The sequence below is a fragment of the Myxine glutinosa genome, chromosome 2 (assembly GCF_964187855.1).
Source record: "Myxine glutinosa chromosome 2, kmMyxGlut1.1, whole genome shotgun sequence".
NCBI classification, from domain to species: Eukaryota; Metazoa; Chordata; class Myxini; order Myxiniformes; family Myxinidae; genus Myxine; species Myxine glutinosa.
In genome coordinates this window covers 139,810,735-139,828,289 of record NC_136262.1, presented here as the reverse complement: position 1 = coordinate 139,828,289, position 17,555 = coordinate 139,810,735, and the positions used below count along the sequence as shown (strand labels likewise).

General features: G+C 46.0%; 1 protein-coding gene across 3 annotated transcripts in view; it reads right to left on the bottom strand.

The window, feature by feature from the left end:
- Window positions 1–17,555, bottom strand: part of ZNF532 (zinc finger protein 532) — a 132,259-nt gene that overhangs the window by 72,558 nt on the left and 42,146 nt on the right. For all 3 annotated transcript variants that reach the window (XM_078771743.1, XM_078771742.1, XM_078771744.1), the window contains exons 5-6: window positions 16,201–16,379; window positions 1,700–1,876 (exon numbers count right to left, since the gene is read on the bottom strand). In XM_078771743.1, coding sequence (XP_078627869.1) covers window positions 1,700–1,876; window positions 16,201–16,379 — 356 coding nt within the window. The remainder of the gene's footprint in view (window positions 1–1,699; window positions 1,877–16,200; window positions 16,380–17,555) is intronic.

The following is a 17,555-nucleotide window of genomic DNA, read 5'->3' as shown; positions in this document are numbered from 1 at the left end:
GTCATGGATAAGAGGCCAAGACTCCTCAACATCATCTGACAGTTCACCCAAGGCATCAAAACTATTCTCAATGGAGATGTTATACCGGGCTAACAGCTCTGGGTCATGAACCACGTTCAAGCGTCACCCATGTCTTGCTCGATGATGGCATACAGAGTGTAGTCAGATATCAGCCACAACTTGTCTGTGGTCAGTGTTTGCCGGAGCTTCGACACCTCTAAAAACCAGATATGATTTGTAAATTGAACGAGCTTGAGATAAAATGTGATCAAGTTATTTACGGGTGTAAGCATAATTCAAGATCCAGGTGAATCCAGGTATTATGAACACTACACGAATATGATATTTGCTTCCAAGTGATCGATCACTAGGGATTTGCCTATGTCATAAAGCTAGTAGTCAATGTGAAATTATGATAAGTACAGCAAAAGTTTGGAATATACACACACAAATAACTTTAGCGCAGGAAGAGGCCGTTTGGTCCATTATGCATGCGCTGCACCAACCCCAGAAACCATCACCCATTCACACGCAAGCTACCGCCAAGTCCTGCCAATATTCCATACCCTTCTATCTCCAATGTATCTAGCTACCTATCCTAATTACAATTTAAACCTATCTACCCCCTCGACTGTTTGTCGTAAAAAGGTGACAAAAAGGGTTGGCGGCAGGAAGGGCAACAAGGGCCGTAAAACATTGCTTCAAAAAAGGGGACCAAAAAACAACAACAACCACGGTCCCCGAAAAAGGCCAACCCCCGCTTGCGGGGAAAAATGGCCTCTAAAGGTGGTTTTTTTACCCCTTCGACTGCCACTGCATTTCCAGCAAGTCCATTCCATGCGTTAACTACTCTGACTGAAAGACCACTGCCATATTAGTCCTAACGCTCACCTTCCTCACCCTCAAGCTATGGCCACTGGTCCCAACACTGTCCATTCTGCTGAAACACTCATGTCAAAGTTTGCCAATCAATAAAGCTGTGTGTAGTTTTAATGCAAACATTACAAAAGTCTTCAAAGGGAAATTAAAGTCAAATGTCCAAAACTTAGGATAAACAAACCTGACCTATTGAGTTATTCACTTTGCATCCGGTACATTAAGACAGCACAATATGCAGAAATTGCTGCTCGGCTCCATACGCGTTCATCATTTTCACATACATTACTGGAAAAATTGCCATTTTGCATGTGACAGTCAAATTGCATTTACTAACCAGTGCTGCATTTCCTTTTTTAATGCAAACATTACAAAAGTCTTCAAAGGGAAATTAAAGTCAAATGTCCAAAACTTAGGATAAACAAACCTGACCTATTGAGTTATTCACTTTGCATCCGGTACATTAAGACAGCACAATATGCAGAAATTGCTGCTCGGCTCCATACGCGTTCATCATTTTCACATACATTACTGGAAAAATTGCCATTTTGCATGTGACAGTCAAATTGCATTTACTAACCAGTGCTGCATTTCCTTTTCCTAAAAAAACGGATGTAAATTGAGAAATTTTAATAATGATAAAAAAGTCTTGGTTAAATTGACATCCGAGCTTACATTCTGTTGTGCACTTGGTGAAAGCAAGATTCTCAAATGTACTGAATAAAAGTATGAGAATGTGAAAATCAGCAGTTTATTATGAACACACAAGCGATCCTGCACTTCTTCAGGAGGTGCAACAACCTTGGGACTTCAAAACACTCACTTAGACTCTCCGACTTTAACCCCGGAGTGCTGCGTGAATGCGTGAGAGCGCGTGCTAGGCCCGGACTTGAATGCCATAGGACAGAGTGGGCACTTGTAGAACACTTCACAGTGTGTTCCCTGAATGTGTGTCTTCAGAGTTCCCAGTTCAGCAAAAATAAGCCCACAGTGCACGCATCTGCGAGAAGACGCACCATGTCAGGGAAAAAAAAGAGATGACAAAGTGAAGAGATGTTGAGCTCGAATACATCACATTCACTTACAGCACTATTTACATGGCGAAGCTGTGTCAAGACTGGGTGATCACTGCGACATGCAGCAAGTTACATGATTAATGCAAGTAAACCTCACAAATCCAGTGTTATCCTTCACCAGTAAAATTGAAAAACATGTCTTTCATTTTTTGTACACCGCTCCTTTCCCATGCCATCTCCAGATGCTGCAAAACGTCATTGCCGGGCACCGAAGGGGGTTCGGCAATGACGCACGCTGAAAGGAAGTACTCGGTTTTCACTCTGGTTGTTTTCGTTCTTGTTTTCTTGGTTGTCCGGGCGATATCTCAGCCATCCTTTGAGCTAGGAAGCTGAAATTTCGGCACAATAGTGAGCGAGTACTTTGTCAAAAACAGTATTTTTTGTTTTTTTATTAATCAATTAATTGATGAGTTATTTAATTATTAGCGATTAATTAAGTACTTATTTATTTCCTTTCTCTTCTGCCCATGATCTCAGGCACCTTTTGAGTTAGGAAGATGATATTTGGACATGTCAATGACAAAGTGATTTGGCTGTAATAGATATTTTTGATTTATTGATTAATCAATTAATAGATTAATTCTTTAATTATTCGATTAATGATTTAAAAAAATTTAAATGTTACAGATTCTGATGAAATGGTAGTGGTTTACGTGTTCTATTAGCGAATTGATTAATTATTTCATTTTTTTATGATTATTATTTATTTCTTTTCATTATTAATTATTTCTTTATTTTATTTCTCATCTTTCTTTTTTCTTTTTGGATACAAGATCGAGGCTCGTGAAAGAGCTAACATTAATCACACAAAAAGTCAAACCGACACAAACGAACACATAAAACACAAAATAAGGGGAGCGGTAGACAAGATGGGGAGAGAGGGGGAAGGACACAAACACAACATTTGAGAGCAGGGACATCGAAAGAACTGTGGGAGGGAGAGGGCTTGGGGGGAGGTGGGAGAGGTATAAAACATATGGACACTGCAAGGACTTCCAGGAAAGAAGTTGGAATTTCGAAAAAGTGTATCTGGGGTGAATTAGCAGGGGTAGAAAAGATCAAGGTTTTGGATGGGGGAAGATAAGAGATGGTGGTGAACAGCTGTTTTAAAGACCTGGAGGGAGGAGTGGGATTGAAGGGAGTGGGGGAGTTTGTTCCAGAGGCGGGGAAAAAGGGGAATGAAAGAGTGAAGGTGAGCAGAGCGCCTAGATTTTGGCAGTTTAAGCATAAGAGGCTTGCTGGCAGATATTGTGCGACCTATAGGAATATTTGGGGGACAGAGCACAGAGAGAGCTGGGGGAGCAAGGCCGGAGAGGAGTCGGTAGAAGACGAAAAGACCACCCACCTGCCTGCGGTGAGTGAGTGAAAGGCCCTCGGAGTTAGCTTCATCGCAGGAGATTCCAATGATTCTGAAAGCTTTGGTTTCAACAGTGTGAAGTCGAGCTAGGTGTGAGGCAGGAGGACCGGCCCAGAGGGGGGAACAGTATTCCATTGAGCTGCGGATGAAAGCCTTGTATGTGGTGAGGAGCTCAGGTGTGCCAAGGAAAGACTTCGCACGACGGAGGATGCCCAGTCGGTGTCTGGCTTTGGAGGCCAGCTTGGAAATGTGGTTTTCCCAAGAAAGATCATGGCAGATAGTGAGACCCAAAAGCTTGAGCGACAGAACTTCTTGGAGAGGATTGTTGAGAAAGTAGATGGGAGGATTTTCCCCCTCCCATCTACGAGTCAGGTTCACTATGTTTTTTCGTTCAAAATTTTGGTAGATTAGCAAAACTATACATTTCTGGAATACTCAGAGCATGAGGAATCCAAAAATTAATGTTTGCATTTGCATGGACACCTTTGCGAAAATGACCCTCAGGACAGTGATGAAGATCTGTAAAAGCATATTCCTGAACGGTGTAGACCTAGTAGATCCTGTGTATAGGACTTATAGTTCAATCTGATACTAACAAGGCTGCGTTTTTGCTTTATAAACCCATACCTATAACTTCAAAGGACTTGCAATATCATGTATTATGTAATACAGTTATATCACAAATATAAAGACAATGGTTTTCAATTACCTTTGTTTGTTGCTTTTCTATAATCCTGAGCACTATTTTGAGGCCTTTATTGGATTCCTTAACCCAGAAAACATAGGATTAGCATATTTAATTAAGTTTCTAGGTTGACTAGAAGCCGAGATAGCGCAAAATATGTATTTTATGGCGGCCATTTTGAAAATCCAAAATGGCGGCCATGCAGGTGTCTGTGCAAATGCCAACATTGATTTTCGGATTCTCCATGCTCTGATGATTCCACAAATGTACAGGTTTGCTAATCTCCCAAAATTTTGAACGAAATTATATTTATTAACACTAGGGCATGCCCGTACTATATATATATCTAAAATTATATCCCCCCCCTCTATTTACATGAAATGGTTTGGTCCAAAGCGAACGGCTTGCGAGTACGGTGACAATCCCCCCCCTCTATTTACATGAAATGGTTTGGTCCAAAGCGAACGGCTTGCGAGTACGGTGACAATCCCCCCCCTCTATTTACATGAAATGGTTTGGTCCAAAGCGAACGGCTTGCGAGTACGGTGACAATCCCCCCCCTCTATTTACATGAAATGGTTTGGTCCAAAGCGAACGGCTTGCGGAGTTTGGTAAAGAAATCGCCATAGCTCGGTAACTACTTGTCCGATTAATATGAAACCTTGAAAAGGCACATCCTCAGGTCCCCAGCAATATACCTGGCAAGTTTCAAGTATATCGGACCCGTGGTTGTCGAGAAACAGCGGTCACAGACAAACATACAAACATACAAACATACAAACATACACACAGAGATTACTGGAATTATAGATAGATAGTGAACCTGACTTCATCACTGTCCTGAGTGTCATTTTCGCAAAGGTGTCCATGCAAATGCAAACATTAATTTTTGGATTCCTCATGCTCTGAGTATTCCAGAAATGTATAGTTTTGCTAATCTACCAAAATTTTGAACGAAATTATATTTGTTAACATAGTGAACCTGACTATACTTTCCCCCTCCCATCTAATGACTTAATTAATTATCTGGGCAATATCTCAGGCACCATTTGAGCTAGGGAGCTGATATTTGGACATGACAATGACCAAGTGATTTGGCTGGAAAGGGTATTTTTGATTTATTGATTAATTAATTAATCGACAAATTATTTAATTATTCGATGAATGACTTAATTTTTTAAAAAATTCAAAATTACAGATTCAGATGAAATGGTGGTGGTTTGTGTATTCTATTAGCCAATTGATTAACTTTAATTTTTTATGATTATTATTTATTTATTTTCATTATTAATCATTTACGTATTTTCTTTCTCATCTGGGCAATATCTCAGGCACCTTTTGAGCTCGGAAGCTAATATTTGGACATGACAGTGACCAAGTAATGTGACTATAAAGGATATTTTTGATTTATTGATTAATCATTTAATCGATTAATTATTTATTGATTAATCAATTATTTAATTTTTTTATTAATGATCTATTTAGTTAAATTTCTAAAAGACATCTTCGGATGAAGCACAAGTGTTTTAGTTATGCTATTAGCTAATTGATTAAGAAAATATTTTATGATATCTTTTATTGATTTTAATTATGCAATTAATCGATCAATTATTGTACACCTCTCCCTCCCAATGCAATCTCTAAGAGCTGCACTGCGGCATTGCCGGGCGCCAGAGGCCGGAGGCGCCCCGGCAATGCCGTGCTGTCGCATATTTAATTATTTGGCATGGGGGCGGTGTACTTTGAATGTATCTGTACTTGTTTTTTTTACAAGTGTGTATATATATATATATTTTATTATGTGTGTGTGTATATTTATATCTATTTTTTTTTTGTTTACAAGTGTGCATGTATGTATGTATGTATGTATGTATGTATGTATGTATGTATATATGTATATATATATATATGTATATATCTATATATATATATATATGTATATATCTATATATATATATATATATATACACACACACACACACACACACACACACACACACACACACACACACACACACACACACACACACACACACACACACACACACACACACACACACACACACACACACACACACACACACACACACACACAGACTTGGCATTTAATATGGAATATTTTTTTTTCTTCTTGACTTAGGTTTAATTTCTGAACTCGGTATATCAATCTGGTGAGTTTCTTTTACGCTTCGGTGATTTACTTTGTTAAAAGAACCATGTCACTGATTGTCTGTCGCAGCAAGAAGTCAATAACAGGATTATATCACAGGTGGCGTGGCAAAATGTATGGACAGGTGCATTTGATGAATGGCTTCACAGTCGGGTATACAAGGGTTGTTGCGTTCTGTATTAGTGGAAAACAACTGCTGCACGTCTCCAAAGGTTATTGCCGCTTCCTCTGGAGATGGTCCGTCAACTCGACAATGCTGTTTGTCATGGAGTGGTGGCTTTACGAAATTACGGCATGAAACAGCATGCTATTGCTCGGCAGTATAGCATCACTCAAGGTCAGCTGTCAAAGATCCTGAAACGAAATGCTCAGAGGGGTGTCCCTACTCCAATACCGAGGCCAGGACGTCCCAGCAGAACCACAAGGAGGGATGATCGCCAGCTGCACCGGTTAGTCCGCAATGGCTGTACCAAGTCAGCTAATTGGCTTGGGGCTGAGTGGCAGCAACTAGCAAATGTGCCTGTATCCAGAAGGCTATTCAACAAACGACTGGTTCAAGCAGGATATCGTGCCAGGCGTCCCCTGAGAAAGCCACGCCTGACCAGACAACACCGCCAGCGCCAATTGCAGTGGGCCAGAGAGCACCGTCAATGGCAGCCAGGACACTGGAATCACGTGATCTTCAGTGACGAGTCTAGATTTCTGGTCTATCGTCAAGATGGCCGCGTCCGAGTGCGCAGACAAGTGCATGAAGCCTGCAACGAAGATTGTATAGTGCCAAGAGTCCAAGCTGGAGGTGGTGGGGTGACCGTTTGGGCTGCTTTTCATGCAGGGGGCAAAATTGACCTGGTTGTTCTGAATGGAAACCTGAACCAGTTCCAGCACAGGGCCATTCTGGAAGAAACATCGCTTCCATTTGTTCGTGCAGCCTTTCGAGGAAACTTTGTCTTCCAAGATGACAATGCATGGCCTCATCGTGCTCGCATGATCCAACACTTTCTTGCTGACCGTGGTGTAGAGCATATGGAGTGGCCTGCCATGTCCCCGGATATGAATCCGATAGAGAACTTGTGGGCAGAATTAACGCGTCAAATCGACCACTTGGACCAGCAGCCAACCTCTGTGCGTGAATTGCAGCAGGCTATTGTCACTGCATGGCAAGCGATTCCTGTCCAAACCTTGGCCAATCTCGTGAACAGCATGCCTCAACGTGTACGTGCTCTCCTGAATGCTCGTGGGGGTTACACGAAGTACTGAACTGTAATTTTACTGTCCGTAATCCCAGTCGTAATTTAACTTTTGTTTTTGTTTAAATTTTTTTGGGCTAATGTGCAAAATAAAGAGAAACTTCTGGAAAACGTACAGAAGTTTAACACAGTACTGTCCATGAATTGAGTTCGATATCAGTTTACATCACTTTCAAGGATCAATTTATTTGTTTCGAAATGTCAAATGTGGTTTTTGTTTCTTTTAAAGGTCACATTAACAAAATCTAGAATAATTTCAACATAATTCCAATGAACTTTTGGTTCTAAGACATCTTGAAAAGTAAGTTCACCCCCAGAAAAAAAAATTCCATATTAAATGCCAAGTCTGTGTGTATGTGTGTGTGTATGTGTGTGTGTGTGTGTGTGTGTGTGTGTGTGTGTGTGTGTGTGTGTGTGTGTATATGTATATATATATATATATCTATCTATATATATATATATATATATATATATATATATATATATATATATATATATATATATTGTTGCGGATATGGGATTTGCATCCATCCATATCCGCTTGTAAATATTCCCCTATTTCCTCAATACTTCCCAACTATCCCCAATCCCCCATTCCCTAGTCCCATTTTCTGTAAATAAAACTCTGTAGACCCGACCTCCCCCTATTTCCCCCATTAAATGTCGTGCCCAGTTTCACCGCATCTCATGTAAGACAACTATAGGACATCTTGCTAGTTATTCTTAGTCTATGTCAGTTAAGGACTCGTTTCCATTAATTCTGACCCTTCGTTGCACCAGAATGTGATTGTATGGCACCGTTAGGAAGTTTAGGACCTCCCAATACCTCCCCGCAGCTCTTCCTCACGGTTCAGCAACAACAACAACAACAACAGCAACGGCAGCGGTGTGCACAGGGAGTGCGCGTCCTCACTCCGGCTTGGTTGGTAGGGGGTGTTGGGAGGGCACGAGGCCTTCCCAACGAGCCGCCATCGAACATGTGCTCGACGGGGTTACCAAATAGGGGCTCCCTGTCAGCTCCTCGTCAAGGGCGGAGCCCGGTAACCCCCGCACCCAATGGAAGCGGCGGACCGGCCCCAGGGGGGCGGAGCCAACCAGCCGAGGGCGTGTCACTCCAAGCTGAGCATGCGCAGGAAGAGGGAGGTGACGTCAGATGCGCGCTGAGCTTGGAGCAAGCAAGACGTACCCTCCGAGCGCTGTGAGGCCTCCCCGCATCTTCTGGACTGGACCGTGCTTTATCCTGTCCCCGAGCCAAGGTGCACCTTGTGCCATCGAACTACCTGTCCCTCCCTGCCATCAATCCCTGTGTAAGTCAGCCTTGTTCCGTTTGTCTGTGGTCTGTCTGGGCTAAGATAGGACGGTAATTAAGTGCCCATCTCTTGTGTGTCTTTACCTCACTCTGCCTTGTAATCTACCCCTTTTCTCCACCACTGTAATTATACCCTCCTCCGGAGGTCTTGAGAACTGTACCCCTTGCGTCGTTTCCTCTTTCCCAGTCGTCGTGTCCTTTCTATCATTGATTTGGCATAGCGCAATTTGGTCAACGTCTGGGTGAATCGGGTGAGTTGGGGAAGAATCGGGGAAACTGTTAGGTCGTGGCAATACCACCGCTCGGTAAATAACATCTAATCCGCGGACTGTAACAATTGGTGTCTGGGAGTGAGATACGGACCCGAAGCGCGCTTAACGCGCTCAAAATTACAAGTCACCGAAATTTGATTTTGTTTTACAAAAAACCCGAATTTTGAAAGTCGCGCTATGGGAGATCAAGACGGCTGGGTTCCGGTAGAGGAGAGTGAGGCAGGGTCGATCCAGGACCAAATTGAGGGACATGAGGAGAGCGAAGCAGTGAGGGCGGCAGGTTCGCAAAATGGCGTCCTAGCGCCCGAGGTTACGGGCGCGCAAAATGGCGCCTCGCACATGGCTACGGCGACCGCGCCCGCGATCGTAGCAGCGCCGCTGGTGGATTTGAACCTTTTTTTTATACAAATGAAGGCCCTTATGGACAAGAATAGCGAAGAAATGGAAAGCAGAATGATGGGGGTAATGGGGAACCGGATGGATGCTCAGAGTGAGCAAATGAGGGCTGATAGTGAGCGATTGGGGGGCAGAATGGGGGGCAAAATGGGAGAAATGGGGGAACGGCTCGAAGCTAAATTAGAGGGGTTAGACAATGGGATAGAAGGGGTGAAACATGGGTTAACGGGGGTAGAAAACAGAATGGCCGCTCAAGAGAATCAAATAGAAGGGGTGAAACATGGGTTAACGGGGGTAGAAAACAGAATGGCCGCTCAAGAGAATCAAATAGAAGGGGTGAAACATGGGTTAACGGGGGTAGAAAACAGAATGGCTGCTCAAGAGAATCAAATGGAAGGGATGAAAAAGGGGCTAGAGGGGTTAGAAAACAGTATGGAAGGCAAATTGAGGAACATGAGGGACCAAGTGGAAAGGGAAGTTTAAAAAATGGGGCAGCAGATAGAGGGGGTCAGAATGGGGGTAGAAACTAAATTGGATGCTCACAGGGAGGAAATGGAGCAGATGAGGGTGGCATCTGGGCAGGAGATGCAAGTGATGGGAGAGGAGATCAGAGGAGGTGTGAGTGAGGAGGGCGGAGGAGTGCGCGAGGAGGTGAGGCACTGTAAGGAGCGCATGGAGAAGGAGGTGAGAAAGGGGACTGTAAAATTGCAAGGTGGTATAGAGGAGTTGACGCTGGGAGTGGAACAGCTGACGGAGGGACAAAAAGAACTAACGGAGCAGGTTCAAAGGAACACTGCGGTACTAGGAGGGTTAAAAGCGACACAAAACGACCTAAAAAATGACTTGATAGCGACACAGAGGCAATGTCAGATGGTACGTGAGGGACTGACGAGGTTGGACGAGGTGACACAGGTAATGGAGACGAAGGACCGGCAGGTGAGGACGCACATAGAAACGGTCAAGGTGGCCTTAGAGGACGAGCTTGAGGAGACGCACCGGGAAATAAAAGAGGTGAAGCAGAAATTAGAAGAAGTGGAAGAAGGGGTAAGCGAAATTAAGAAGCGACGGAGAGGGGATAAGAAAGAGATCAAAGAGGAAGTAAAAGAATTGGTCCAAAGTCTGTGTTCGGATCGTGATGATGTGCTCATTAACCGGATGAGGGATTCGCAGGTGATGGAGGAGAAGCGAAGAGAAAGAGGACCCGGTGTAAGTGGTGACCAATATGGTCGTGCGTATGATGCGCCAGGGGATTTAAGGAGCTTGGGGGTCGAGATGGACCCGGGTGTTCGTGAGAGGCCGTTGGTGAAGTGTGCGACAGGTCTGGTGTGCGAAAAAGGAGGTGTGCGAGGAAGTCCGACTCTGGGGTGTGTGAGGAAAAAGTGCGCGCCAAGGAGTGAGGGTGCTGTCGAGAGTGAGTCGGTCGTAGCGCGTGTGCGAGGGAGCACATGGAAGCGCGTAGTGAGGAGTGTTACAGAGGATGTAACGGAAGAATGCACGCCTGTGGTGAGTGTTACAGAGGATGTAACGGGAGAGGATGCGCGAGCAAGGTGTGTAACGGACGGGTGCATGGGGAAAGAGTGCGCTGTCAAAAGTAAGGAAGAGTGTACACCTGTGGTGAGTGTTACAGAGGGTGTAACGGGAGAGTGTGCGCGAGAAAGGTGTGTAACGGACGGATGCATGAGGAAAGAGTGCGCTGTCGAGAGTAAGGGTGAGTGCGCTATCAAGAGTGGAGGTGAGAGTAGTAAGAGTGACACGGAGCGTGAGTTGGTTGTGACAGGTGAGAAAGGATGTACACCTGGAATGGAAGGATGCACACCTGGAATGGTAGAGCGTGTGTGGGAATGCACACTTGAGTTGGTCGTAAGGCACGTGGTTGGGTGTGCGAGTGAGAGCACACCTGTGATTGTCACAGAGGAGGTGACCGAGGAGGGGGCGCGAAGAGGTGTGTTGGTGAGGTGTGCGAGCGACGAATGTGTGCCAAGGTGTTCGGTAGTCAGGTGTGTGACCACGTCTGTGAGTGGAATGAGTGTACCTGGGTGTGTAAGAGAAGGTGCAATGACCAAGAGCAGGGAAACGGCTGGATGTATGAGCAAGAAAGGGGTAGCGTATGCGTGTAAGCATGCAGGTGAGGCATCGACGGTAACCGGGTTAGCGGCTAGAGCGACTTATAGCCGAATCGGGCCCTCGGTGCGCGTCAGGCAGCTTCGCGTGCCGCGAGAACCAGCGGGGATCCGAGCCACGGCGGGTTCGAAAGGACCGCCGTACGCGATCCACGCTGGGCCTCGCTTGGAACAGCCGTGTCCGTGCTCCACTAGGCGGGGCGGGCAGCCCGACAGAAAGGGTCGTCATGGCGACCCCTTTTTGTTGAGGCATTCCGGCAGGTCGAGATCGGGCCATGGGATGGCTCCGCGCCGAGATGGTGCGTGGGACCTCGGCCCGGGTAAACCTCCTTCCCTGCACCGAATGCGGGACGGATCCAGCCGCTGGCACCAAACAACCCGCATTCATTGCTCGGCTTTACGAAGCCGGGCTGTGGAAGTGAATTGGCGCACCGAGAGGCATTAGTAAGTGGACTGTAATGATGAGGTTAGTGTTATGGCCCTGAAATTAGAAAAACAAAATTTGATGATTGGCAAAGGATTGGTAGTAATGATTGGCAGATGATGGGTAGTGATTGGCAAATTTTTGATTTGTTGAAATTTGATGTGCAAAATTGGTAGTGGGGGATGCCCGATGTGGTGGGATGGCAACTCTGTCATCCCTCACAAACTGTGGGGGCAAATGCGCTATAGATTATGGGGTGTATGGCAGTGAAAACTAGCCCGGGTGGGTTAGGATATTGTGTGTCGGGATCTAGCGAAGATGACATTAGGTAACGTTAAGGTTTAGATAGTGACCGATACCTGTAGAGGGGACGCAGGTAGATTAGAGTGGATGATAATGACGAGGGAGCGCAATAGTTTAAAGGGACGACTGGGAAGCGCAAGTTTCAGAGGGGAGTAGTTAGATGAGATGATGCTGTGTGAGAACTGGACAGGTGTGTGGAGCAGTGTATGAGTAGTGAGTGTTGTGGATCAGCGCGAATGCGCTTGGGGGGAGAGAAGGGTGCAGGCGGCACCAAGTATGAGAGCACAGGTGTGCAAGTACAGGTGTGTGGAATATATGGAGCAGAGAACGAGTGGTGTGGAGAGAGTTTGAGTAAGTGGTACGGGGTGGTGTGCATGGTGCGAAGGTGTGGATGGGGGAAGAGTGGACCCCTTTTCACGAGTACCCGGGGAGGGTAGTTTAAAGAATAGTTAGAAGGTATAGGTAAATTGTGGTTGGATATTGGCATTTGTGGTGCGGTTGCAGAATGGTATTGTGGATGGGTGCATTGGTGTGGTGAAATTGGCTGGTCGTGTGGCCTGTTAGTATGAGTGTGAATGGTTGGGCACTCCGCCACTGTTAGATGTCGGCCAGGTGAGGCCGCAGGTGGGCTCTGGGAGCCGTTAGTGTCAGTGGGTGCCTGAGGATCCCGGGTGTGGATCGGGCAGCCCGTGCCAGAGAGGGCACTGAGGGGGTGAGAGTGCGAGAGGGCCTTCCCCAGTTAGTTAGGTTAGGGTGGGGAGCAGGTGAGCTCGGTAGGCAACAACAGTGGTGGAGGTGTGCAGGTGGGCGGACCAGCTGGGAGCGTCACACGACCCATCCACCGAAATTGTGCGGGGGCACCGAGTGTTGAATCGGGAAGTGAGACCCAAATTGATGGTGTGCACCACAGATGGTCAATGGGATTTTGGTTCTTCGAACCACATAGGGTAATGAGGGCCAATGGTTTGGCAGGAGAAAGACCCCGGGTAATGTAAAGTTGTTAAAGTCATTTAGGAAATAGTTAGGATTGATGAACCTGTCGCACCATACGCAGCCACTTACCTGAGGTGATGATGATGACTCCACACCTGTGTTTTCTTTGTTTTGTATTGCAGGAAATGAGAATTGCTGTTTGGATTTGTGAGACGCATCACGACGTGGATAAGACATTGGGGTGATTCCATCTCTCCCTCCTTAGGAGGGACTGATGATGAATTGGTGATTGCAGATTTTGATGTTGAGTTGGAGATGGCAGATTTTGATGAGAGTTGGAAATGGCAAATTTGATTGGTTAGGAGGGAGAGAAGACGAATTTGGTTTATGGGAGGAACGGGGAAGACAGTAGGGACGTTTGTTGATGTGTAAAGTAGATGTTTATGGGTAGTGTTGTGTTTTGTGGATACAGTAAGGGGTAAGGGAGGGGCAATGTAGGTTACCTGGTGGGGGGGGGGGGGGGGCGTACGGTAGGAACGTACCTGTCTCACCTGGTTCCCATGTACCCCCAGTGTGCATTACCTTGAATTGCGTGCACTTTTGCGCCCTTACCACCTTACTCACTTGTCTTCTTTTGTCTCCCACCTCCGAGGATCTGGCTTTGGGGCAGAGAGAGAGGAGAGAGAGGTGCTGGCTCCGCAGTTGTGGGCCTGTACTTCCGCTGCTTGCTGCCTGGATCGATACACCATATGGACCGCAATTTTGGTGGCCGCCCACAATGGACCGCAGTTCTTTTGCGGTCAAGCACCACCCGTGGATGGACCTCTGGGTCAACGTGGCACCTATGCCATACAGGTGAACCACTTTTAGTTGGCCCCCTGACGGCCACAATTCAGAAATGGACGCGGTTGGCGCCTTTATTTATTTCTAAAGAAGCCAGAAGGCCAAGTGCACTCCATGAAGGTAAGACCAGCGGCAGAACATCGGCCGGCTGCGACACCACCGGTGACCATGGACACTTAATTGTGCATTGTTATTGAACACTTTATTGGTGCACCGGATGGTGCTGACTGTGCGTATGGGGTGGTGCTTTTGGTGCTTGGACGGGGTGCTCTGCACATTATTAAAGGCCGTAGGGCCACAGGGCACTCGTGGGTTGGTGTATCGATGCTGGCATGCGTGCTCTCCCTATGCATAACATCTGCATGTGTTCCTCAAAGAACAGGTCCTGGATCGTAGTGTAAATATCAGTGTAGTCTTGTATAAATGATGCTCCCTACCGGCTGTATGTTTAGTTTGAGGATGCTTTCCGCGATTCGGTTATCCTGTGGGTGTGTTTCTGTTAGGAGAAGGGTGCAACGTCGCAGGGGGACATATTTACTCATTTGTGAACATCTGTAAAACTGTCGCACTCAGGGTTGAGTTAATAGTAGAGGGAACTACATCTGAGTGCCACACTAAAGTCGGTAAAAATTTATCGGTTCGGGACGCCCCGAGGTAGAGAAGGGTGCAATGTTGCGGATATGGGATTTGCATCCATCCATATCCGCTTGTAAATATTCCCCTATTTCCTCAATACTTCCCAACTATCCCCAATCCCCCATTCCCTAGTCCCATTTTCTGTAAACAACACTCTGTAGACCCGACCTCCCCCTATTTCCCCCATTAAATGTCGTGCCCAGGTTCACCGCATCTCATGTAAGACAACTAGAGGACATCTTGCTAGTTATTCTTAGTCTATGTCAGTTAAGGACTCGTTTCCATTAATTCTGACCCTTCGTTGCACCAGAATGTGATTGTATGGCACCGTTAGGAAGTTTAGGACCTCCCAATACCTCCCCGCAGCTCTTCCTCACGGTTCAGCAACAACAACAACAACAACAGCAACGGCAGCGGCGTGCACAGGGAGTGCGCGTCCTCACTCCGGCTTGGTTGGTAGGGGGTGTTGGGAGGGCACGAGGCCTTCCCAACGAGCCGCCATCGAACATGTGCTCGACGGGGTTACCAAATAGGGGCTCCCTGTCAGCTCCTCGTCAAGGGCGGAGCCCGGTAACCCCCGCACCCAATGGAAGCGGCGGACCGGCCCCAGGGGGGCGGAGCCAACCAGCCGAGGGCGTGTCACTCCCCGCTGAGCATGCGCAGGAAGAGGGAGGTGACGTCAGATGCGCGCTGAGCTTGGAGCAAGCAAGACGTACCCTCCGAGCGCTGTGAGGCCTCCCCGCATCTTCTGGACTGGACCGTGCTTTATCCTGTCCCCGAGCCAAGGTGCACCTTGTGCCATCGAACTACCTGTCCCTCCCTGCCATCAATCCCTGTGTAAGTCAGCCTTGTTCCGTTTGTCTGTGGTCTGTCTGGGATAAGATAAGACGGTAATTAAGTGCCCATCTCTTCTGTGTCTTTACCTCACTCTGCCTTGTAATCTACCCCTTTTCTCCACCACTGTAATTATACCCTCCTCCGGAGGTCTTGAGAACTGTACCCCTTGCGTCGTTTCCTCTTTCCCAGTCGTCGTGTCCTTTCTATCATTGATTTGGCATAGCGCGATTTGGTCAACGTCTGGGTGGAATCGGGGTCTAGTCGGGGAATAACTGTTCGGTCGCGGCAATACCACCGCTCGGTAAATAACATCTAAACCGCGTCCGTAACAATATATATAAATTTTAATATAAATAATACACACACAGTACCTCCAAAGTAAAACATTCTATCTGGGCTGGATGATGAATTGAAGATGATTTTATGGTTTATAAATATGTTGTTTGAAGCAAGACTTAAGGGATGGACCCTGTATCATGGCTGCAAATGTACTTTTTGAATATAAAGTACCAGAAATGGCATGCTTGATAATTCCCTAGATTTGTGGGAAGCTTACACCCGAAAAAAATCCATAAGCTGTTGGCAAAAGTTGCAGGTAAAAACAAAGGATATTAATCGGGTTAGTAGTTAGGGTGACTCATGCAGATTGCAGACGGTCCTCAACTGGCAGCAAGAATGTAACAACCAGCAGGGCAGGGTGAATGCTTACCACACACCTGAAACCAACTTTGCGTGCAAAGTGCAAACAGATTTCCTTGATGTGCGTCTGGAAGTGCGAAGAGCGGCAGACAGCACCGCATTCTGGACACGTGTATGGAGACTTGTGCTGATGGATGCGCGTATGTGCTGCATAGCTGCACTTGTTGGGTAATAGCATCTGACAAACCTGGCAGGTCTGGGTGCAACAGCAGAATATTAATTTAAACAATGCGAGGGTACAAGAAGATCAGCAATGGAACCAAGGACAGAGTTTATGGCGTCAATCAAAAGAAACAGAAAAACTTCAGCTTCCAGCAAACCCTAACTCTAGTCTATGTACTCTTGGCCCATTTTAGCAGTTATATACTCAGGTAATTATATATGTGGAACCCGGGTTCAAATACGACATACAGTCGTGGCCAAAAATATTGGCACCCTTGTACTTTTTTCAAATAATGCACCATTTCTTCCAGAAAATTGTTGAAATAAATGTATTTCTTTGGTTTGCAGTGGAACAAAACAAAAAAAAAGCTGAAAAAAATACGAAATCTTAGCTTATTCCACACAGAAATCCTAAAATGGCCTGGACAATATTATTGGCACCTTTGAGAAGTAATAAATAATTAGATTTCAAGCAGGTGATTCTCCTTTACTTTGGAATTGAACTCACCTGTAGCGAGTTGCAGGTGCCTGCAATATAAAAATCACTCATTCACCCAGTTTGAATAGAGAAAAGGAGTCATTCTGCCGTTTTGTGTCACTGTGTGTACCGCAATGTGCATGGAGAAAAGAAAGAAAACCAGAGAATTGTCTGAGGAGGTCAGACACAAGATTGTAGCTAAGAATGGACAATCTCAAGGCTACAAGTCTATCTCTAGAGACCTTGATGTTCCTGTGTACACTGTACGCAAAGTTATCAGGAAGTGTAAGGCCCATGGCACTGTAGCCAACGTCCCTGGACGCGGCCGCAAGAGAGAACTTGATCGAAGATTGCTCCGAAGGATTGTTAGAATGATAGAGAAAGCACCTCGATCAACTGCCAAACAGATTCAAGCTGACCTTCAGACACAAGGTACGACAGTTTCAACTCGCACCATCCGTCACCAACTCAATGAAAGGGGGTTCTATGGTATGAGACCCAGGAGGACACCACTGCTGAAAAAGCCCAACTGGAGTTTGCCAAAACACACCTGAACAAGCCAACATCCTTCCGGGAGATTGTCCCGTGGACAGACGAGACCAAATTAGAGCTTTTTTGTGAAGCACATAATCTCTACGTTTACAGAAAACAAAATTAAGCCTTTAAAGAAAAGAACACCTTCCCTACAGTCAAACATGGAGGAGGTTCATTGATGTTTTGGGGTTGCTGTGC